Raw genomic sequence first — 23,815 nt, forward strand, 5'->3', positions numbered from 1 at the left:
AGAGGCTTCTTGGATGAATGTCATATTAGTTATGAAACAAAGATAAAACATTTCCACTTAGGAACTCTTGCTAAATCTGATTGCCTTGCTTTGGGTGGTATAAGTGTTTTCTTTTGGTTCATAAAAAAATGAAAAGCCCATGGGATGGAGAGATGGCTTAGCAGTTAAGGCACTTGCCTACAAAGCCTAAGGACCCAGGTTCAACTTTCCAGGTCCCACATAAGCCAACACACAAGGTGGCACAAGGTCGCACATGCATACAAGATGGGGCATATGTCTGGAATTAGATTTCAATGGCTGGAGGCCATGACATGCCAATGCTTTTTCTCTCATATTAAAAAAAAAAAATTATAGGGCGGGAGAGATGGCTTAGTGGTTAAGTGCTTGCCTGTGAAGCCTAAGGACCCCAGTTCAAGGCTTGATTCCCCAGGACCCACATTAGCCAGATGCACAAAGGGGTGCATGCATCTGGAATTTGTTTGCAGTGGCTGGAGGCCCTGGCGTGCCCGTTCTCTCTCTTTCTCTACCTGCCTCTTCCTCTTTCTGTCTGTCACTCTCAAATAAATAAATAAAGTGAACCAAAAAAAAGAAAGAAATATATATATATATCCCACATTGTGGAAAAAAATGAATATAATTGATGTGCCTCACCCTGATTATAAAATGTTTCATATGAGCATTCCATCAGGTCATGGCAGGGGATCAGGGCAAAAATGGATTCCTTCAGCTGGTAGTACATTAAATGCACTAAGAAAGACCTTTAAAATCCTTTCAGGAAATTATACATGTCTGAAAAAGTTTTCAGTCAGAAGTGGAATTGTTTAATTATAATAACTTGATGCTTTGGTCTGTGTCTTTGGGTCAGGCTGTACCTGAGGAAAGGAAGAGGGGAAACCAGAATCTGCAAAATCTATGACTCTCCCTGTCTTCCTGAAGCCGAAGCTATGTTCGCCATAAATGCAGATGGAGTGGGAGATGCCAAAGACTAATGTGTAACTTTCTTCTGATAAACTTTCAGTGCTGTAACCTAATGGAGTGGACTGCTCCCTGGAGTTCTTCACAGGCCTCTTCCTGTTGGGAATGCCAGGACAAGGTTCCCAGAAAACAGCTACTGTATCAGCTTTTCTGATAGTATAAACAAAAAACAGGTCAGCGTTCAAGCTGATCTGTAGTGGTTATTTTCCTTTCTGAAGTGTATTAATATCTCTGATGTCTTTGGTGTTTGGAGAGGTATGAAATACCTTTTGACATAGTACCTTAGGACTGACAGGTGTAACATCAGTTGGATAGTCTTGTTTCCAGAACTAAAGCTGGGGAGACCGGAGTCTTCTCTCACTGGTAAATAAAATGCCTGCACATCTACAGCTAAGGGGATGGGTGTGTTCATTCTTTTCTCTACCAGTAAAACTCCTCTTTCATTCACAAGCAAGCTTTAAAGTTGTATGTCTGAACTCTTATATAATAAAAATTTGTTTTAATTAAGGAATCTTGCATGAGGCCTGCTTGACTATCAGCCCTTCACCATCTGCTTTTTAATATTTTATATTTATTTGTGAGGGGACAGAAAGAATGAGTGCATCAGGGCCTCTAGCCACTGCAAACAAACTCCAGACACATGAGCTACCTTGTGAATCTGGTTGTCTTGTGAATCTGACTTACGTGGGTACTGAGGAATCAAACCTGGGTCCTTAGGCTTCGCAGGCAAGTGCCTTAGCTGTTAAGCCATCTCTCAGTCTCTGCTTTTTTTTTTTAAAGGTAGCGTTTCACTCTAGTCCAGGGTGGCCTTGAACTCATAGTGATCCTCTTACCTCTGCCTCCCAAGTGCTGGGATTAAAGGCGTGCGCCACCACTCCCAGCTTGTTTTGTTTTTTGAGGTAAGGTTTTGCTCTAGTATTGGGAGGAGAAGCACTGAAATCTTTGCTACTGCCACATGTGTTGATGCTCCACTGTTTTGTATGGAGACAGGACAATTCTAGTCCATTATGGTTTCTGCTACTGAGGAATCTTCACTTATTAGGACTTTTTGGTGTTTTGAGACATTCTCACTTGGTAAAGACTATACTTAACCTCACTACATAGGTGAGGATGGCCTTGAATTTCTGATTTTCCTGCCTTTGCCCAAGTGCTGGGATTGCAGGTTTATGACACTATGCCTGGTTTACTAGTTGAGACTTGTTTTTGAGGCAGGGTCTCAATCTGTAGCTTATTCTGGCCTCAGCTCACAGTAATCCTCCTCCTTGGACCTCCCAAGTGCTGGGATTATATGTGAGAGCTACCACATCTAGTTTACTAGTTAGGACTTCTAACCCTCGACCTCACCCAAAGTGCACTGTGGGGGTGGGGGTGGAGTGATATAGGACCTTTGGAGCCAGGCTGACCTCAAAGAGCAATCCTCTGCTTCAGTTTGCCAAGTGCTTGGATTCAGATATAAGTCACCTTACCCACCTTTTACCTGGGTTTTAAATAACAAGCTTTGTTCTGTTTTCACAATTAAGGTTATCTGAGGTGTTTTCTTTTGATTCTGAGCCATAAATGATCTGGGATTATAGTAAGGCCACAATGACAAGATTCTAGAGTGAAAGCATCTCAATCTTTAGGTCCTAGAAGAAACTTAAGTGACTTTCACCTAATCGGGCTTGGTGCTATTAGTCCCAAAAGTGAACAGTTCTAGCCAGGCATGGTGGCGCACACTTTTAATCCCGGCACTCGGGAGGTAGAGGTAGGAGGATCACTGTGAGTTCGAGGCCACCCTAAGACTACATAGTGAATTCCAGGTCAACCTTGGCTAGAGTACGACCCTATCTCAAAAAAAAAAAAAGAAAATGAACAAGAGGACTGGAGAGATGACTTAGCGATTAAGGCATTTGCCTGTGAAGCTAAGGAGCCAGGTTCGATTCCACAGAACTCACGTAAGCCAGATACACAAGGTAGCCCATGCGTCTAGAGTTTGCAGTGGCTAGAGACCCTGGTGCACCCATTCTATCTGCCTCTCTCAAAGTATTTTAAAAATTGAACAAGAGGTGAGAGAACACATGCTTAGCCATAAAAGGGTCTTATTTGATCAAAATAGGAGCTGTGTGCCTGTGCTGTACATGCAATTAATTTTTTTTTCAAAGTAGTATCTTACTAGAATTCACCATGTAGTCTCAAGTTGGTCTCAAACTCATAGCAGTCCTCCTACCCCTGCCTCCCAAGTGCTGGGACTAAAGGCATAAATCACCACTCCTGGCCAACTAAAATTTTCACTGGGAAGAACATAACCAAGACATTTTACCAAGTGTTTGATGAACTGTTTTGCTGCCTACAAATTCCTCTATGGGAGGAAACAATTCTGAAGCTGACAATTAGAGAATGGCAAAAACAGAAAAGAACATACCACTTATAATCAAATTTGGTTTATTTCAAGTTTGTACCAAAATATGTTCCAGGAACCTCTTCACTGTTTCAAAGTACATTCATAAACCCTCTGTCACTTCCCACAAGTCCGAAAGCTGCCAGAACTCTGGAAGTCAAGTGGTCTGGTCCCCTCATCCCGGAAATACAGATAGAGTCCACATGAGAAACAAGAGGGCAATATCTGTGAGCTGTTCTGGCCCCTCTGTTTCTCCTGCTAGGTAGGCTGTGGTTTTAAGACTGTAGATACAGGTGTTGGGTATTAGTGACGATTAGAATGGCAAGTTCTGTGCTATGCTTTGTTGCTGTGGCTCTCTGACCTTCACCCACTGACCTTCATCCATGGCGGCAGCTGGAAAGCAGCGCTGCTACTTCATCCTCGTCTCCAGCAGCTTCTGGGCTGCGGCCACACTTAGCCCCATGGGTAGACCAAGTCTTGATTTCTTTCCAACATTCAGAGCAGCATAAACCCAAGCTTTAAGTATATCCCCAATTTCAGATTAAGCTAAAAGATTAGAATAAATTAACTTGTGTACAATAAATAGGAGGTTGGGGAATGGTGACAGATAGCAGTCAGGCCCAGATGACAGGATACTCTCTAAACCATTTTCGCTTGGTGTCCTGAACTCAGCAGGGTCATTGCAGCAGCGGAGGCTTGATTTTTTTTTTTTCCTCCCCCACTTTAGTTAGCTCTCAAGTCAAGAAAGCCATTGAAATGTGATTAATCTCCTAAAATTACTTCTAATTCTTCCAGCTCCTGTTGGAAAGATGAATCCTAGGGAGACAAAGATAACAAATCTAGTATTCAGAATGAGTGCTCACCCTTTTTCCAAATCACTGGGACAGGAGAAAGGACCTTTGCTTCCTTAGCTCAGTTAAATCTCTAAACATTCCTGTGGAATATGTATGCTTCCCTGAGGTACACATAGAAAGGACTCCATACAAAATAGTAAGCTTACTTTCCTAGGAAAGATCACATAATGATTCAGTAATAGAAATCAGAATTTAAAAGACACTTTATAGGCTGACATGGTGCTGCATGCCTTTAATCCCATCACTTGGGAGGCAGCGGTAGGCAGATCACTGAGTTTGAGGCCACCCTGAGACTGCATAGTGAATTCCAGGTCAGTCTGGGCTAGAGTGAGACATTGGGGCGCGGGGAGAGAACTTTAATATTACCAACCTAGGTGTGGTGGTATGTGGCTATAATCATAGTCCTTGGGAGGTTGTGAGACAGTAGTATGAGCTGGAGGCCAACTTGGGCTACATGTTGAGACCCTATCTCAAAAAGCATTTTTGTGCTGGAGAGATGGCTTAGTGGCTAACGCACTTGCCTGTGAACCCAAAGGACTGAGGTGTGATTTCCCAATACCCACATAAACTCAGATTCACAGGGTAGAGCATATGTCTGGAGTTTGTTTGCTGGAGGCCCTGGCACACCCATTATATCTGCCTCTCTTTCAAATTTTTGTTTGTTTTCTTTTTCGAGGTAGGGTGTCACACTAGCCCAGGCTGGCCTGGAAATCACTCTGTATTCTCAGAGTGGCCTCGAACTCGTGGCGATCCTCCTACCTCTACCTCCCAGGTACTGGGATTAAAGGAGTGCACCACCACGTCTGGCTCATAAATAATTTTTTTAAGTCTATTATTTTACCTCATTGGTGATATCTGGCAGCTCCCGGGCCAACTTCATCCACCTTCTAGCTTCAGAATTTTTTCCTAGTTCTCTATAGCACTGAGAAGAGACAGTAAAAATGGAAGTAATATAAGAACATAGAAAGACATGAATGCATATACTTTCAAGTTTCCAGTGGTTAAGGGCACTTGCTTGCCAAGTCTGAGGCCCAGGTTCAGTTCCCAGGCTACCCATGTAAGCTGAATAAAGCAGACAAGTGGCACAAGTATGTGGGTGATAATCTGCAGTGGCAAGATGTCCTGCAAATTTAAAGTGTCCAGAAGCGGGGTGTGAAAGCTCACACCTTAATCTCAACACTCATGCTGAAGCGGGAGGATTGCTATGAGGTCAAGCCTAGCCTAGGCTACATAATGAGTCCCGGTCACACCTTCCCCCTCCAAATATAGTTCACATAAAATAGGCGCTTGGTGATAGAGCATTTGTCTAACATGTATGAGGTCCTGGCTTCAATATCCAACACTTAAAACAAGTTCACACAAATACCAATATAAATATTTCCATCTATGTTGAAGTAAATGTGTTTACCTTAGAAATATATACCCTTCCAGCTTTTGAGAATCCTGGCTGTAGTTCTTCAGCCTGAAGGAAGAAAAGCGGTTCAGTAAGAGGTTCACAAATTCAATTCAAGCTAAGCTTATCAGAAGTTTCCAGTCTCCAATCAGGAGATTGTTTCAGGGTTTCTGGGAATGTATATTTTCATAAGCTTCCCAAGCAATTCTTTAATATTTTAATTTATTTGAGAGAGAGAGAATGGGCATGCCAGAGCCTCCAGCCACTGCAAATGAACTCTAGATGCATGTGCCCCCCTTGTGCATCTGGCTTCCATGGGTCCTGGAGAGTCAAACCAGGATCCTTTGGCTTTGAGGCAAATGCCTTAACTGCTAAGCCATATCTCCAGCCCCTTTGTAATATTTTTTGAGAGAGGAAAAAGGCAGATAGAGAATGGGCCTCCAGCCACTGCAAATGAACTCCAGACACATGCGCCACTTTGTGCAGTTGGCTTTACATGGGTACTGGGGAATCAAATCTGGGCCATTAGGCTTTGCAGCCAACACCTTAAATGCTAAGCCCTATCTCCAGCCACGTAATTTTAATATTCTCACAAAATAAACACAAAATTGTCACCTACCAGAAACTTATCCCATTATGAGTCCCAGGAATGCCATTAGGGAAAGCAAGCACTTTGGGGCTGCTATCCACCCACCCATCCTTGATACCTTCAGGAAGCTCTGGAGGGCATCCTGCACAGAGGCACTGAGAGGGTTTTCAAACAAAGCTGTAGCAGTTTTCTTTTCTAGCCAGTTCAAGTGAGCAACCTGCCACCAAATAATGGAGATAAGAATATAATAAGGGTTTCAGAAAATTTCTTGGGCCAAGTTTCCACACCTCAAAGGTAATCCCAGCACTAAAAAGTTATAATAAGCAGGAGGGCCAGGAGCTCAAGGCTAGCCTGGGCTACATGAGACCCTGTCTCAAGAAAACAAGTTTTAGCTGGGTGTGATGGTGCATGCCTTTAATCCCAGCACTCAGGAGGCAGAGGTAGGAGGAATGGTGTGAGTTTGAGGCCAGCCTGAGATCACAGAGTGAGTTCCAGGTCAGTCTGGGCTAGAGTGAGATCCTTCCTTGAAAACAAAAACTGTTTCTTAGACTGGGGCATGTAGCTAATGGATAAAGTATCTAGGAAGCGTAGTACCATAAGTTCAGACCCTAGCACCACAAAAAAAAAAAAAAAAAAAAAAACTTTCAAAATCCTGAACACTGTCCTGCACTTAAAAACAATAGAGTGTGTCACACACTCACCAGTCAGGAAATTGAGGTAAAAAGATCATTAGCCTTGAGCTATGAGACCCTATTTCAGTTTCCCTCAAAAAAAAAAACAAGCCGGGCATGGTGGCGCACACCTTTAATTCCAGCACTCGAGAGGCAGAGGTAGGAGGATCGCTGTGAGTTTGAGGCCACCCTGAGACTCCATAGTGAATTCCAGGTCAGCCCAGGCTAGAGTGAGACCCTACCTCGGAAAAAAGAAAACAAAACAGAATCATCCACCAATAAGCAACCTGAACAGTGCAGAGGCAATGAGGCAGACCAGGAAGCTGAGGACTTCAGGGGTCAGCACTGTATGGCTCACCTGGTAGCACCACCTGCCGAGAAGAAAATGAGCCTTGGGGTTTCCTGGCTGGAGAGCAATGGCTTTGTCCACGTGTTCCTGAGGGAAAATATGAGCCATCAAACCAGAGTTACTCAGAAGGGCAGCAGAGCCCTGAAGAAGCAGAGCTGTGGGAAAGGCATTCTAAGCATGCTGGGAAGGAGCACACAGGGAAAGAAGCCCATCCTCACCTTGAAGCTAAAGCCACTCTGGATACGCCTCTGGATGCCCTCATACTCAGCCAGCTGACCACAAAGCACTGCATACCTAAGGAGGGGAGCAGCAGCGAGCTCAGGGACAAGGCCTGGGTACTATGGCATTGCCCCTCTCAACTAGAACTAAAAATGTATTGTTTTATCTGGAAATCCCTCTCTTCATAGACCTCTGGTCCCAGTTAATGGTGGTACGTGTCTATAAACCCAGCACTTGGCAGGACAGGGTAGGAGGGTTGTTACAAGTTCCAGGCCTGCCTGAGCTATGTAGCAAGTATCAGGCTAGCCAAGGATACATAGCAAAGCCCCGTAAAAACAAAAATTTAGGTAAGATCTCAGCCCAAACTTCTGAATGTTCCTTTTCTCAACTGTAAAATCTTGAAAAGAAGTATAGTTAGGACAGGCGAGGTGGCACACACCCAACACTTGGAAGGTGGAGCTAGGAGAATCACTGTGAGTTAGAAGCCAGCCTGAGACTACATAGTGAATTCCAGATCAGCCTGAGCTAGAATGAGACCCTACCTCAAAAAACAAAGAACAAAAAAAGAATAGTTGGGTTATGTTTAGTGGTAGAGGGCTTATCCAGCACCTGTGACACCCTGAGTTTCATATCCAGTGCTACAAATAAATCTAAAAGCAGGTGTTCTCCAGTCATGAGCATCAAGCCTAAGTACATTTTTTAAAAATACATATTTTTTTGTCAGGCATGGTGACACATGCCTTTAATCCCAGCATTTTGGGAGGCAGAGGTAGGAGGATCACCATGAGTTAGAGGCCACCCTGAGATTACACAATGAATCCAGGTCAGCCTGGGCTAGAACGAGACCTACCTTAAAGAAAAAAAAAAAAAAAAAGCATGGTTGGGTACATCTTTAATCCCAGCACTCAGGAGGCAGAGGTAGGAGGACTGCTGTGAGTTCGGGCCACCCTAAGACTACATTGTGAATTCCAGGTCAGACCCTTTTGAAAAGACAAACAAAAAAAGCCAAAAGGGTCTTAGGCATCTTAGCAGAGCCCCGTCTGTCTTGCTAGGAACTTAGCTCCACTGTAGAACACAAGGTTCAGCCCTCAATACCAAACACATATGAAACCAGAAGGCCTTATTACGTGTCCCTCTACCCAGCAGGGTTCCTAGAAGCAGGGTTGACGTTAGATGAGCTTCTAAGCAGACCCAAGTTGTTTTTTCATATAAGTGTTTTGGAGCATGTTTGTATCAGGTACTTCTAGAGACTTGTTTCCATACTTATTCCAAACGGCAGTTTTGCCAGCTTTGATCCTTGGGAATGAGCCCAGGGAAGCAATGGCATACACAAAATTACCTGGCCCCTGAGAAGAATCCCTTGCACAGAATGTTTCAGCCAGAGATGAGAGAGCAGTCTTTCACTCAGTTCACAATCCAAGGGCAAAGACTTAGAAAGCATAAATGGGAGTTCATTTGCAAAGGTAAGAAACCCTGCCATGTCTATTCTCTCTCTCAATTTTTTTTTAACTTATTTATTGAGAGAAAGAGAGAATGGGCACACCAGGGTCTCCTGCCACTGCAAATGAACTCCAGGTGCATGTGCCCCCTTGTGTATCTGGCTTAAGAGGGTACTAAAGAATTGAACCTGGACCTTAGGTTTCACAGGAAAGTGCCTTAACTGCTAAGCTAAGCCATTTCTCCAGTCCCATATAAATATTTTTAAAAGAAAGCAAATTGTCAATGGAAGAGAAAGGAACATTTTTATAAAAATAGATGCTGGAAACATCCCAGTACATGAATTGGACTTCAAGCAAGTTGACAGAACTTTGCCTCAACAAGAGTTCACCAAGAAAAAAAAAAAAAAAAAAAAAAAAAAGCTAAACATGTTTGTGGAGCTGAGTATAGAATCCAGGGCATTCTACGACTACTGTACCCCCACCAATAAACTAATGCCTCTATCACTGAACTTCCTAGCAATAAGCTTGCATACACTCTTCATGCAAAACCAAGCAAAAAAGCCCAGGGCCATCACCAGCCAGGGATCACAGCTGGGAAAAAAGCTTGGACAGGATTTGCAGGTTGTTCCAGCCTCCCTGAGATGCCAAGAACCAAGTTTGTGGCTAGGATGAATGAATGAATGAAAGGAACTCCTATTTTCCCCTTGCTTCACCCTAGAAGTATTTCCTAAAGAAAACTGGTTCCAGACTGGGGTAGGGTGAAGCACGTGGACTTCAGACTAGAGCTCCCCTCCCGGTTCTTCAGGCAAACGCCTCTGGCCACAGTAAAGACACAGGGGGTCTGCTCTTGTCTGCTGGCTCTTCCTAAAAGCCTGCAGGCCAGTATTACCACTGATGACTTTCAGCACTGTCATCCCCCTTCTTCAGAGCAGCCTCTGCTTCTTCTTTTCCTGAAAGGCAAAGTTAAATCCAGAAGTTAACACATAGACTTCCTCAAGAAGCCCAGCAGGACTCTTACCAATTAACCTCCCAACTGGGACTGGTTTAGAATAGTTGATGAATTTGAGCAGAATGAAAAGCCCCACACGGCTTCTCAACGACAGCCTCTACTTCATTTTGTCTCCCGTCTCTGTCACCAGCACCTAGTCCTAGCTCTGACCTATCCTCTTTTTAAATTTTATTTATTTTGTTTTTATGAAGTAGAGTCTCACTCTAGCCCATGCTGACCTGGAACTCGCTGTAGACCCAAGCTGGCTTTGAACTCAGCACTCTCTTACCTCTGCCTCTGGTGTGTTGGGATTAAAGGCACATGCCACCATACCCAGCTTCTTAAACATTTTTCTTATTTATTTGCAAGCAGAGAGAATGGGCACACCAGGGCCTCCTGCCACTACAAACTTACTCCAGACATGCACGTTCTGGCTTTTCAAGGGCACTGGGAATGGAACCTGGGCCATCAGGTATTGTAAGCAAGTGCCATTATCTGCTTAGGCATCTCTCTAGCTCCTCATATTTTGTTTGTTTTGTTTTGTTTTGGGTGGCCTCCAACACGTGGCAATTCTCCTACCTCTGCCACCCAAGTGCTGGGATTACAAGTATGTGCCACCACACCCAGCTTTTTTGTTTTATTTTTAATCACAACCACCACATAAGGCTTAAGGTAAATTGTAGCATTTCAAATATAAAAGGACCTAACAAAAACTCTCTTCAGGGCTGGAGAAATGGCTTAGCAGTTAAGGTGTTTGCCTGTGAAGCCAAAGGACCCAGGTTCAATTCCCCAGTACCCATGTAAGCCAGATGCACAAGGGCACATACATCTGGAGTTCATTTGCAGTGGTTGGAACCCCTGGTGTGGCCATTCTCTCTGTCTCTGTTTTTCTTTTGTTTTTTGTTTTTTCCCCTCCTTCCCTCCCTCCTTCTCCCCCATGCTTGCAAACAATAAAAATTTTATTTTATTTTTATTTTATTTATTTTTTTTTTTTGAGGAAGGGTCTCACTCTGGCCCAGGCTGACCTGGAATTCACTATGTAGTCTCAGGGTGGCCTTAAAATCACAGCAATCCTCCTACCTCTGCCCCCCAAGTGCTGGGATTAAAGGCATGCACCATCACCACGCCCAGCTTAATTTTTTTTTTTTTTAATTTTTGTCATCAACAGCTCTTACTCTTAGGAGTGGGAGAGAGGCTTTGGACTGAGTAGGATATCCATGCATCACTAAAATGGTACAAAAATTAATATAAAATTTTACTGGGGAGCTGGAGAGATAGCTCAGCTATTAAGGCAATTGCAGAGCCTGAGGACCTGGGTTCGATTCCCCAATACCCATGTAAAGCTGGATGCGCAAAGGGGCGCATATGTACCTGGTTCTTTTGCAGCAGCAAGAGGCCATGGTGCATCCATTCTCCCCCACCCTCCTGTGCAAATAAATACAGATTTTTTAAAATATCTTTATTTGAGAGACAGAGTGGGCACACCAGAGCCTCTAGCCACTGCAAACGATCTCCAGATACATATGTGCCACCATGTGCATCTGGCTTTATGTGGGTACTGGGAAATCAAACCCTATACAATATTTTTTTAATATTTTTTAATATTTTATTAAATCACCAACCTGAGACTACATATGAATTCCAGGTCAGCCTGGGCTAAAGCAAGACCCTACCTGGAGGAAAAAAAAAATTTTCATCAAAGCAGAACATTAGAGGCTGCTGAGAGCTCCACACTAAAGAAGATCCTAACACACACTCCCAAGTCTCAGAGAGCATTGCAGAAGAGAGGTGGAGGGCCCGAGAGAGAGCTTAGCAATTAAAGCACTTGCCTGCAAAACCTAAGGACCCAGGTTCAATTCCCCAGCATCCACATAAGCCAGATGTACAAGGTGATGAAAGCATCTGCAGTTTGCAGTGGCTGGAGGCCCGGGCATGGCCATTCTATCTGAACCCCCCCCCTCAAAAAAAAAAAGGGGAAGAAAAAGCTGGGCATGGTGGCACACGCCTTTAATCCCAGCACTTGGGAGGCAGAGGTAGGAGGATCGCCATGAGTTCAAGGACACCCTGAGACTACATAGTGCATTCCAGTTCCCAAGGACCCACATAAACCAGATGCACAAGGTGGCACATGCATCTGGAGTTTGTCTGCAGTGGCTAGAGGCCCTGGCACGCCCATTCTGTCTCTATCTGCCTCTTTTTCTCTCTCTCTCTCAAATAAATAAATTAAAAAAAATAGAAAGAGCTTAGCAGGGCATAGTGGTTTCACGCCTTTAATCCCAGCACTCAGAAGGCAGAAATGGGAGGATCACCGTGAGTTTGGGGCCACCTTGAGACTACATAGCGAATTCCAGGTCAACCTGAGCTAGAGTGAGACCTTACCTCAAAAAAAAAAACAAAAAAATGGGCTGGAGAGATGGCTTAGTGGTTAAGCGCTTGCCTATGAAGCCTAAGGATCCTAGTTCAAGGCTCAACTCCCCAGGACCCACGTTAGCCAGATGCACAAGGGGGTGCACACGTCTGGAGTTCACTTGCAGTGGCTGGAGGCCCTGGCGCGCCCATTCTCTCTCTCTCTGTCTGTCTGCCTCTTTCTCTATCTGTTGCTCTCAAATAAATAAATAAACAACAACAACAAAAAATTTTTAAGTGTCTTAAAAAATTGAAGGAAGAAAAGAATCTTCTAGAGCTGGGCATGGTGGTGCATGCCTTCAATCCCAGCACTGGAAGACAGAGATAGGAGGCTTGCTGTCAGTTCAAGGCCAACCTGAAACTACATAGTGAATTCCAAGTCAGCCTTAGCTAGAGTGAGATCCTACCTCAAAAAAAAAAAAAAACGGGGAGGGGGAGCACTGAAGGGATGGCTTAGCAGTTAAGACATTTGCCTGCAAAGCCAAAGGACCCAGGTTCAATTCCCCAGTACCCATGTAAGGTACATGCACAAGGTGGCACATGCATCTGGAGTTCTAGCAGTAGCTAGAGGCCCTGATGTGCCATTCTCTTTCTCTGTCTCCAGTAAATAAAAATATTTTTTAAAAGGAGGGAGGCTGGTGGAATGGCTTAACAGTTAAGGTGTTTGCCTGCAAAGCCAAAAGACCCAGGTTCAGTTCCCCAGGACCCACATTACCCAGATGCACAAAGGAGGTGCATGCATCTGGAGTTCACTTGCAGTAGCTGGAGGCCCTAGCATGCCCATTCATATTCTCTCTTTCTCTCTCCCCCCCTTTCTCTGTCAAATAAATAAATAAAATATTTTTTAAAAACTTCTAGAAACAGCTCTCTTGGGTTCCACAACCATCAACCTTGTAGGGTTTAGTACACATTAAGTTAGAAAACCACCCCCACCCAAAAAAAAAAAACATAAAACCAAAGCCCCTGAAGCATTTTGTTTGAGGAGTCTCTCATCACCATATAATCTGTGAGTACCATTCATTCTGCCAGTGATCTCTTAAACTACCTGTAGTTTCAAAGCTGAGACCATCAATCAGTAAATGGCTTCCTGAGTTCCCTTGGGTCATGGTTTTCAGCAATAAATGGAATAGGGGTGGGAGTGACCAAGCGGTCGCTTACCTCCATCTGAGAAATACGCCAGTCTGCGTCTGTCTGTCTATATCATTTTTGGGGAGGGGGGTCGAGGTAGAGTCTTGTTCTAACCCAGGCTAACCTGGAATTCACTATGTAGTCTCAGGGTGGCCGCAAACTCATGACAATCCTCCTACCTCTGCCTTCCAAATGCTGGGATTAAAGACATGCACTACCACGCCTGGCTTTCTTTTTTAAATCTCAGGATTCTCTGACCTCATGATAGACAAGGCCAATCTCCGAGGCTGGCACAAGTCAGATACTTGCTAAATGGATCCTACGGACTTCTAGATTAGCAGTAATCTCCCAAACTGCTTCTCCTAGGTGCTTCACATATATACTATACTCATTATACTCTCAGAATACTTTGCTGCAGATCACAAATCCCCAGGCAGCTAGCCCAAACCTCCTGTGGTTAAGAAAGGGGCCCCTTCTTTCCGAACCCTTCTCTGATACAGACACCAAAAATGCACCCCTGTGCTATTCCCCACAATGTGTACTGTGTCAAGACTGCATCTTCAGAGGAGGAAGCAAAAAGCCTCGGGAGCCAGTTTCTCCCTAGTGGTTACACTCACTATAGCCACCCTGACAGTTAGCACTTTGGGGGTTCACTTGGGCCCCAAGCAAATGGCCCAGCTGTACTGCACAATCACTTGATGACCTTTCCATCAGAAAGCTGTCAGCACTTACCATCCAGGGCATAGGACTTCTTCTCACTGGCCTCCTCGGTGAGCTCACACATGTCACTGTAAGCCCGAGCCAGGCGCCAGAGAAACTCCTGTTGGCTTCCATACTGTAGAGCAAACAGGAAGAAAGAAATCCCATCAGCTAGACAGAATAGGGACCATGGCCTTCCCCTCACAACCTCACTTTGTTCCCAAGGTAAGTGGTAAAGTCGTGGACATGAGGCTAACCTCTGGCCCAGGCCTTGCCAACTCACAGTTTTCCATGCAGTTAACCAAAGGCCTTATCTCTAGCTAGCGATAGCTTGCACAACAGCCGGGTGACAACATTCTGGCCTTCCACCACTGTCAGGAAGAAAGGTCAACTCCAAAAAGATAAGAGTGCAGCATACCAGAAGTCTTTTGCTGACATACACACACACAAAATGTGGAGCTGGGCGTGGTGGCGCACGCCTTTCATGCCAGCACTTTTGAGGCACAGGTAGGAGGATTGCTGTGAGCACAAGCCCACCCTAAACTCCACACTGAATTCCAGATCAGGCAAGGCTAGAAGGAAACCCTACCTTGAAAAATAATAAAAAGTGAAACTGCACATACGAAAGGAGAATTCTAATTTCAGGGAGAAATTTGTAGTATCAATTTTGTCAGTAAGCCTAAGAAAGGAATTGTGATTGAGTGACCTACATTAGTGCCCTCCTCTGCTTCCTAGGGGAAGAGGGGGAAGGTTGAGGCAGAGAAGAGGAAGCAAGTAGGCAGCGGGAGCCTCACCGCCAGCTTATTGTTGAGCAGCAGCTGGAAGCCCTCCTGCTTGTCCTGCTCACTGCCCTGGTGCAGCTCGTCGACCTGCTGCAGGAGGGGCAGCATATCCTCCGGGCCTGAAGAGCCTTCAGCCTCCAGGGCGCCAGGCCCTGGACTCGAGGATACCTCCATCTCCAGGTCCAGAGAATCCTTTCTTCCCATCGTGACGGTCTCACAGCTCACTTCATCTTCCCCATCCTCACTCTCCTTGTCAGAGTCCTGCTCATAGTCAGATTCTGCATTGGCTGTTGTATATCTGGCAGAGAATTAAAGGTGACTGCATTGGGATGGGAAGATTGCTCAGTGGCTAAAGGTGCTTGTTTGCAAAGCCTGCTGACCTGGGTTCAATTCTCCAGCCATTCATTTGCAAGCAGCAAGAGACCCTGGTATGCCCATACACATATGCACACAAATAAATGAAAAAAAAAAAAATTTAAGTGCCAGCCTAGGTGGCCTCAAATTCAAGATAATCTTCCTACATCAGCCTCTTGAATGCTAGGATGAAAGGTGTGTGCCATCATGCCTGGCTCAGAAAATGGACTGTTTGGCTCAAAACCCCTAGTTTGTTCTCCACAACAAAGAGGAACTCTTGGGTGTTGTCCAAGGTACCAGAAAAGAATGAGTCCCATTTCCTAAGGGCAGAAAGAAGTCTTCAAAAGAAAGCTTCCTGTGGGAACCAGGAACTGGGAGACTCACCCAGCCAGCTAGGGGCCATGTGCTGGTCAATATGAGAACACTCTGCCTAGCTACTAACCAGAAAATAAAAATGAACAAAACCTTAGAAGGAGGTTTGGGAGATTATTCAGTGGTTAAAGTGCTTGCTTGCAAAGCCTGCTCGCCTGGGTTCAATTCCACAGTATCCACGTAAAAACAGATACACAAAGTGTCATGTGTGTCTGGAGTAGTAGATAATAGGTCTTGGTGTGTCCATTCTCTCCCTCCCCCCTCCCCTCTCTACCTTACTTCCTCTCAAATAAATAAAACTAAAAAGGAAAAAAAGAAAGCTTAGAGACTGGGGAGATGGCTCTTCAGACAAAGGCACTTGCTTGCAAAGCCTGACTACTCAGGCTCAATAGCACAGCTACTCACATAAAGCTGTACATGCATTTTTGCAGATAAGAGACCCTGGCACACCCACATATACACACACACACAACTAAATAAATTCAAGAAACGTTTTTATTTGCAAGTGTGCATGTGCATGCACACCAAGGCCTCTTGCATTGCATGTGCCATTTTTGCATCTGGCTTTCCATGGGTACTGGGGAATTGAACCCAGTCCATCAGATTTTGCAAGCAAGAGACTTTAACCACTGAGCCATCTCCCCAGCCTAATTTTTTTTTTTTTTTTTTTACGAAGTTTAGGACAATATGTTCAGGATGTGGTCAGTAGGTCTCTTAGGGTAAGAAAATAAAAAGTAATTTTTCTTCTATCCACATCATTTTATGGCTTCAGTAGGTGTATGTTCTTTTTACATGAAGTATTTAAAGGACTGGGAGACAGTGAGCATGAGAATTTGAGTTCAGGTCCCCAGCTCCCACATAAAAGGCTGGGTGTGACTGCACATGCCTGTAACCCCAGCATAGATTAGAGTGGAGACAGGTAGATGGATCATTCACTGGTCAGCCAGACTAATAGAAAAACAGTGAGCTCCAGGTTGAGTAAGAGACATTGTCTTGAGAAAATAATGCATTAGAGAAATAGAGGAGGACACCTGACATTCTCTGACTTCCATGCATGTGGATGGGAGACACACACACACACACACACACACACACACACACACACACACACACGTGCGTGCATGTTTAAGCCAGGTGTGGTCAATTGAGAACAAACGTGGCTGAGGCAGAAGATCTCCAGAGTTCAAGGCCACCTGGGCTAGCTGCACCCTGAGACCATGTCAAAGAAATGTTTAATAGGATGGAGAGATGGCTCAGCAGTTAAGGTGCTTGTCTGCAGAGCCTAACGATCTGAGTTTGATTCCCCAGTACCCATGTAAAGCCAGATGCACAAAGTGGCACATGCATTTGGAGTCCATTTATAGCATCTGAAGGCCCTGGCACACCCATTCTTTCTGTCTATTTCTCTTTCTCCTCTCTCTTTCTCTCTGCTTGCAAATAAATAAAGACATTTTAAAAAGAAGAAGAAGAAGACAGGTGTGGTGGTGCACACCTTTGATCCCAGCACTCAGGAGGCAGAAGAAGGAAGATCGCCATGAGTTCGAGGCCACCCTGAGACCACACAGTGAATTCCAGGTCAGCCTGGGCTGGAGTGAGACCCTACCTCAAAAAAAAAGAAGAAGCTGGGTGTGGTGGCGCACGCCTTTAATCCCAGCACTCGGGAGGCAGAGGTAGGAGGATTGCCATGAGTTCGAGGCCACCCTGAGACTCCATAGTGAATTCCAGGTCAGCCTGGGCTAAAGTGAGACCCTACCTTAAAAAACCAAAAACTAAATAGACAAATAAATAAATAAAAAAGAACCTTACAGATACAGGAAAAGCTGACCTACGCTATGCTCATAGGCTAAGGCTTTGTTAACCCTCTTTATCAGCCAAAGGTACCTGCCAGATACTACATGGGTAGGTGCCAGCCTCTGAGGCCATGGTACCCAGGGGCAGCCTCACATTTCCACAGTCTCTTTCACAAACTTGTACCTGTTCCCAAGTCAACAACGAAACCTCAATTACCACAGAGCAGCTTCAGAAAATTTGGGAATGTGAGGACATAGTAGGGTGGCTCGTAGGCAGTCCAACACTAAAGAGGAAGCCAGGGTTCTCTCGGGTCTCTTTCTCCTCCAGCGGCTGATGGGGGAACTTTCTCTAACTGCCAATTCAATCAGGTAAGAACTGTGCAGGGGAGAAGGTAAGACTTCACTGTCCAAAACCCATGCCAGAGAGCTCTCCAGACTGAATAAAGGAAAAGCCAAGTCTGTCCAGAAACACAGGGAAGATTTTTGGGATTATTTCAGGGTAAACCTTCCTCCTTCCTGGAGTATAAAATAAAGCCAGACTTCCTGTAGCTTGTGGGAACCAACTGAAGAAGAGAGGAGGGAGGCAACGTCAATACAAGATGGCCTAACGTGGGGGTAAGTAGGCAGAAGTGGTGGTCTTCCTCCTCTAGAACACCAGAGATAAGCTCCAGGAGCACCAAGCGAGTGAGCAGGTTTGGTACCTCCATGGATGTAGATTGTTTCTTCATACAGGAAAAGACTTGGGAGCATCAACTTCAGGAACTTAAACAGTATTAGAAATGAGCCCAGGGCTGGAGAGATGGCTTAGCCATTAAGGCGCTTGCTTGGAAAGCGTAAGGACCCATGTTTGACTCTCCATATCCCACGTAAGGCAGACGCACAAAGGTGAGGCAAGGGAAAGGTTACACAAGCCCACTAGGTAGCACAAACATCTGGAGTTTGATTGTAATGGCTAAGACCCTGGCACGCACTTCTCTTTCTCTCTCCCTCTCTCTCTCTCTCTGAAAGATAATTTTTTTTAATCAGCCCAAACCAGACATGGTGGTACATGCCTTTCCCAGCACTTGGAATTCCAGATCAGCCCAGGCTACAGCAAGTCCCTACCTACCACAAAAAAAAAAAAAAAAGTCAGACATGGTGGCACACGCCTTTAATCCCAGCACTCAGAAGGCAGAGGTAGGAGGATCACTGTGAGTTCAAGGGCACCCTGAGACTACATAGTGAATTCCAGGTTATCCTGGGCTAGATTGAGACCTACCTCAAAAAAAAAAAAAAAAAAAAAATCACCCCAGCTTAGTAGTTAAAGAAGCTGGCCTAGGTTCAATTTCCCAGCCACCTACATTTAAAAAAAAAAGGGGGGGAGGGAATGGCTTAGCGGTTACTTGTCTGCAAAGCCAAAGGACCTAGGTTCAATTCCCCAGGACCCATGTAAAGCCAGATGCACAAGGACATGTCTGGAGTTCATTTGCAGTGGCTGGAGGCCCTGGCATTCCCATTCTCTCTATCTTTGCTTCTTTCTCTCTCTAAAAAATAAAAACAAAAGAGGGACTGGAGAGATGGCTTAGCAGTTAAGGTGTTTACCTGCAAAGCCAAAGGATCCCAGTTTGATTCTCTAGGACCCACATAAGCCAGATGCACAAGGGGGTGGGCTCATGCACCTGGAGTTCATTTACAGTGACTGGAGGCCCTGGCATGCCAACTTTCTCCCTCTCTCCGCTTCTTTCTCTCTCAAATAAATAAATTAATTAAGATAAAATATATTTAAAAATAAAAAAAATATTTAAGAAATGAAAGCCTGGCATGGTGGTGCATACCTTTAATCCCAGCACTCAGGAGGCAGAAGTAGGAGGATCACCATGAGTTCAAGGCCACCCTGAGATGACATAGTGAATTCCAGGTCAGTTTGGGCTACAGTGAAACCCGAAACCCTACCTTGGGGGTGGGGGGGAAAGTACAGGGTACAGGGTACAGGCCAAGCATGCTACTGCATGCCTTTCATCCCAGGACTTAGGAGGCACAGGTAGAAAGACTGCTGTGCATTTGAGTCCAACCTGGAACTACACAGTGAGTTCCAGGTCAACCTGGGCTAGAGTGAGACCCAGCCTCAACAAAAGGAATTGGGGGGGGGGGGGCGCGAGCATCTGGTGTTTGTTTACAGTGGCAAGAGACTAGCGCGCGCGCACACACACACACACACACACACACACACACACACACACACATATGCAAATACATAAATAAAAACTTTGTGGCTGGAGAAATGGTTCAGTGGTTAAAATGTTTGCCTGTAAAGCCTAAGAACATGGGTTCAATTCCCCAGTTGCCACATAAAGCCAGATGCACAAGGTGGCACATGTGTCTAGAGTTCATTTACAGTGGCTAAAGGACCTGGTGTACCCATTCTCTATCTGCCTCTTTCTCTTTCTCTCTCTCTCTCAAATAAATCTTTTCTTTTTGTTTTATGAGGTAGAGTTTCACTCTAACCCAGGCTGACCTGGAACTCACTATGCAGTCTCAGCGTAGCCTTGAACTCACAGCGATCCTCCTACCTCTGCCTCCCCAGTGTTGGGATTAAAGGCATGCGCCACTGCGCCTGGCTCTAAATATTTTTTGAAAGAACTACTTTAGCCAGGCACGATGATGCAGCCTTTAATCCCAGCACTGGGGAGGCAGAGGTAGGAGGATTGCCATGAGTTCAAGGCCACCCTCAGAATACATAGTAAATTCGAGATCAGCCTGAACTAGAGTGAGACTCTACCTTGAAAAACCAAAACAACAAAAAAAGAGCTACTTTAGGGCTGGTGAGATGGCTTAGGGGTTAAAGCACTTGCCTGAAAAACCTAAGGACCCACGTTTGACTCTCCAGATCCCACGTAAGCACAAGGTTGTTGGCCACAGGCAGGGCCCTGGGTAAAGCAAACCTAAGCTGTCTGACACGAAGGCCCAAGGCTATGGAGAGATCACAGCAGCCTGAACCGCTGGTCATATCTCGGAGACCCAACTGGCAGGGGAGCTCCTCCCCCCATTTTTGGGTGTTGCAATGAGCCAGGATCCTCCCCCCATTCTTGGGGGTCACAGTGAGCCTGGACCCCGGACAAAATCTTGGACCCCGAAATCAGTGAGAAGTAAGACCACTCCCTCTCCAAGCACGGGATACCTGGACATTCAGATAAGACTCAGGCTTTGCCCACAACCTTGTGGCCTTTGGCCAGTTGTCTGGGAAACTCCATATATGGCATCAGCCAGCACCTTTGCACAGCCCCTCCCCCTGCCATTGCCTACATGCTGGAATGAATGTGCCCATATGCTAATTAGGCATCAGCAAGCAACCTTGTACAGCCAATCCCCTTAGGACCCTCTTCCCATCCTCAACCGCTTATAAACCCACTTCCCTGACAGTAAACTGAGCTGTTCACTGAAACTGATTCTCCTGCGCTCACCACCACAGTTGCCTGGGATGCCTTGGGAGACCGCAGCCTGTCCAAGGACCGAGGAACCCACACAAGGTGACACAAGCACACAAGGTCACAGATGCACACAAGATGACGCATACCTCTAGAGTCTGATTATTGTGGCTGGAGGTCCTGGCACACCAATTCGCTCTTTCTCACAAAATAATAATAATAATAATAATAAGGCTACTTTATAGCTGAGCATGGCAGTGCACACCTTTAATCCCAGCACTTGGGAGGCGGAAGTAGGAGGATCTCCATGAGTTCAAGGCCACTCTGAGACTATACAACGAATTCCAGGTCAGAATGGGCTAGAGCGAGACCCTACCTCAAAAAACCACACACAAAAAAGAGGTACTTAAAAAAATTTAAAACAAGCTTAGTGTGGTGGTACACACTTTTGATCCCAGCACTCAGGAGGCAGAGGTAGGAGGATCACCGTGAGTTCAAGGCCACTCTGAGATGACACAGGGAATTCTAGGTCATCCTGGACTAGAGTGAGTCTCTACCTCAGAAAACTAAAAAAATAAATAAATAAATGGAGAGATGGCTTGCCTGCAAATCCAGAGGACCTCAGTTCAATTTCCCAGCACCCCACATAAGCCAGATGCACAAGGGGGCACATGCATCTGGAGTTCATTTTCAGTGACTAGAAGCCCTGACACCCATTCCCTCTCTCCCTCTCTCTCTCTCCCTCCCTCTCTTCCTCTCCAAATAAATACAAATATTTAAAAAATTTTTAAATCATCCTAAACACACCTGGTGTTTAAAGAGATAATCCAATTTCATAACTAACTAGGTAGAGATTTCATAACTAACTAGGCACTGATAAGTGAGTCCAGACGGGCAACCAGAGAAACCTGAGCTGAGCTCTAAAGCTTGGCCAATAACCGGCCCCAAGGAAGAAAATCAAACCAGACCTATTCTGCCCATCCAAGTCCAAAGCAAAATGGGTAATTTAACCCAAGTATAGAGTTGAGTGAGTGCCTCCCTTTGCTGGTGATGGGAGGCCATATTCCAAAGGTGCTAAGGGACTTCAGCTGGGGTCTCTGTGATCCTAGCTGTCCCAGTGAACTCTGCTCTCACCCTGCCACTGTCGAGCCAGGAGGAAAGGCTTGCAGCGCTGCCACCCCCTTTGGGCCTAAAGGCCAGCACTGACATAGCCAAGCAGGAGGAAAGGTGAGGACGGCCTGCTACCACCAGAGTGAGAGAGGGACAGCATTATGAAGTGGGGATGGCCCAGCAAGGCCAGCCCAGGGAGGAGGAAGAGTTTTACTACAGCCCCACCCCAAGGAGTGAGTTCTACTCCACCAATCTGAAGCCTCACAACATAGTGTCTAGCCATGGGCTTCTGAGGGCCTAAACGCAGATTTGCCCTGTTCCAGGGTTACTTATGTATGCCATTCCCTCACCTTCCACCTCCAACCCATGTAGAAATCCAGAGAGGAGGGGTTCTTTTGTCACTATGCCCTCGAGGCTTTTAAGATGGACAGGGACAAACAGGAGCCTTTGAAAAGGCTCTTTGGACATACGCACTCCAAATACACTGTTCCCACAGTGGGCCAAAGACCAACCTAACCTACTCTATTCCTTAAGGAGGCCACAAGCCAGAAATCAAGGACTGTTTCCCACCTCTAGCAATTTTCTTTCTTTTTTGTTTTGTTTTGGTTTCGTTTTTGTTTTTTCAAGGTAGGGTCTCACTCTAGCTCAGGCTGACCTGGAATTCACTATGTAGTCTCAGGCTGGCCTCGAACTCACTGCAATCCTCCTACCTGTGCTAGGATTAAAGGTGCATGCTGCCACCACACCCTGCGGCTATTTTTTTTTTTTTAAGCTGAAACATTGTCTATTTGTTTTTAGGCAGGATATCAATCTTGCCCTAGCTAACCTGGCCAAGTGTATTCTTTATTCTTTTCTTCCTTCCATTTTTCCTTTCCCTTTTTGTCCCCTCTCCTTCCTAGTTTTTTGTTGTTGTTCTTTGTTTTTCCAAGTAGGGTTTCACTCTAGCCCAGGCTGACCTGGAATTCACTCTTATGCTGAGGGTGGACTCAAACTCACAGCAATACTCCTACCTCTGCCTCCTGAGTGCTGGGATTAAAGGCATGCGCCACCACGCCCAGTTTTTTTTGTTTTGTTTTTTGAGGTCACGCTAGTCCAGGCTGACAAGAAATTCACTCTGTAGTCCCAGATGGCCTCAAACTCATAATGTCCTCCTACCTTTGCCTCATAAGTGCTAGGAACCAAAGGGGTGAGCCAGCATACCTAGCTTAACACTTTTTAAAATTTTTTATTTATTTGGACTGGAGTGATGGCTTAGCAGTTAAACGCTTGTCTGTAAAGCCTAAGGACCCAGGTTCGAGGCTCGATTCCCCAGGACCCCCGTTAGCCAGATGCATAAGGGGGCGCACAGGTCTAGAATTCGTTTGCAGTGGCTGGAAGCCCTGGCACGCCCATTCCATTCTCTCTCTCTCTCTCTCTCTCTCTCTCTCTCTCTTACTCTCTCTCTCTGGCTCTTTCTCTCTCTGCCTGTAGTTCTCAAATAAGTAAAAATAAAATAAACAAAAAAAGTTATTTATTTGAGAGACAGGGAGACAGAGAAAGGGGCAGACAGAGAGTATAAGCACACCAGGGCCACTGCAAACGAACTCCAGATGCACGTGCCACGGTGCTTCAGGCTTCACATGGGTACTGGGGAATCAGACCCAGGCAAGTGCCTTTAACTGCTGAGCCACCTGTCCAGCCCAAGACATTTTAAAAAATAGTGTGTGTACGCATGTGTGCACGCATGCACACACACCATGGTTCCCTGCTGCTGCCAGTGAACGCCTATCCAGCTTTACATGGGTGGCTGGGAAATTGAACACAGGTTGGCAGACTTTGCCAGCAAGTCCCTTTAGCTACTGAGCCATCTCCTCAGCCCCTTAAATTTCTTCCAACTCCTAAACTCTATTAAAGAGCTAAGCCTTGGGTAGTCAGAG

The 23,815-nt window shown here is 45.5% G+C and overlaps 2 protein-coding genes across 4 annotated transcripts in view; one reads left to right on the forward strand and one right to left on the reverse strand.

Moving 5' to 3' along the window:
* Nucleotides 1-1,486, forward strand: part of Rad51 (RAD51 recombinase) — a 31,952-nt gene extending 30,466 nt beyond the window's left edge. The window contains exon 10 of the mRNA XM_004660787.2: nucleotides 866-1,486. Within this exon, the coding sequence (XP_004660844.1) occupies nucleotides 866-989 (124 nt within the window). The 3' untranslated portion in view covers nucleotides 990-1,486. The remainder of the gene's footprint in view (nucleotides 1-865) is intronic.
* Nucleotides 1,487-3,379: 1,893 nt separating this feature from the next.
* Rmdn3 (regulator of microtubule dynamics 3) overlaps nucleotides 3,380-23,815 on the reverse strand; it is a 44,674-nt gene continuing 24,238 nt past the window's right edge. For all 3 annotated transcript variants that reach the window (XM_045157717.1, XM_004660788.3, XM_045157718.1), the window contains 9 exons: nucleotides 14,882-15,167; nucleotides 14,121-14,223; nucleotides 9,756-9,816; nucleotides 7,427-7,502; nucleotides 7,218-7,295; nucleotides 6,307-6,405; nucleotides 5,615-5,668; nucleotides 5,048-5,128; nucleotides 3,380-4,168 (listed from right to left, as the gene is read on the reverse strand). In XM_045157717.1, the coding sequence (XP_045013652.1) occupies nucleotides 4,115-4,168; nucleotides 5,048-5,128; nucleotides 5,615-5,668; nucleotides 6,307-6,405; nucleotides 7,218-7,295; nucleotides 7,427-7,502; nucleotides 9,756-9,816; nucleotides 14,121-14,223; nucleotides 14,882-15,167 (892 nt within the window). In that variant the 3' untranslated portion in view covers nucleotides 3,380-4,114. The remainder of the gene's footprint in view (nucleotides 4,169-5,047; nucleotides 5,129-5,614; nucleotides 5,669-6,306; nucleotides 6,406-7,217; nucleotides 7,296-7,426; nucleotides 7,503-9,755; nucleotides 9,817-14,120; nucleotides 14,224-14,881; nucleotides 15,168-23,815) is intronic.

This window comes from Jaculus jaculus, chromosome 8, assembly GCF_020740685.1.
Source record: "Jaculus jaculus isolate mJacJac1 chromosome 8, mJacJac1.mat.Y.cur, whole genome shotgun sequence".
Classification (NCBI taxonomy): domain Eukaryota; kingdom Metazoa; phylum Chordata; class Mammalia; order Rodentia; family Dipodidae; genus Jaculus; species Jaculus jaculus.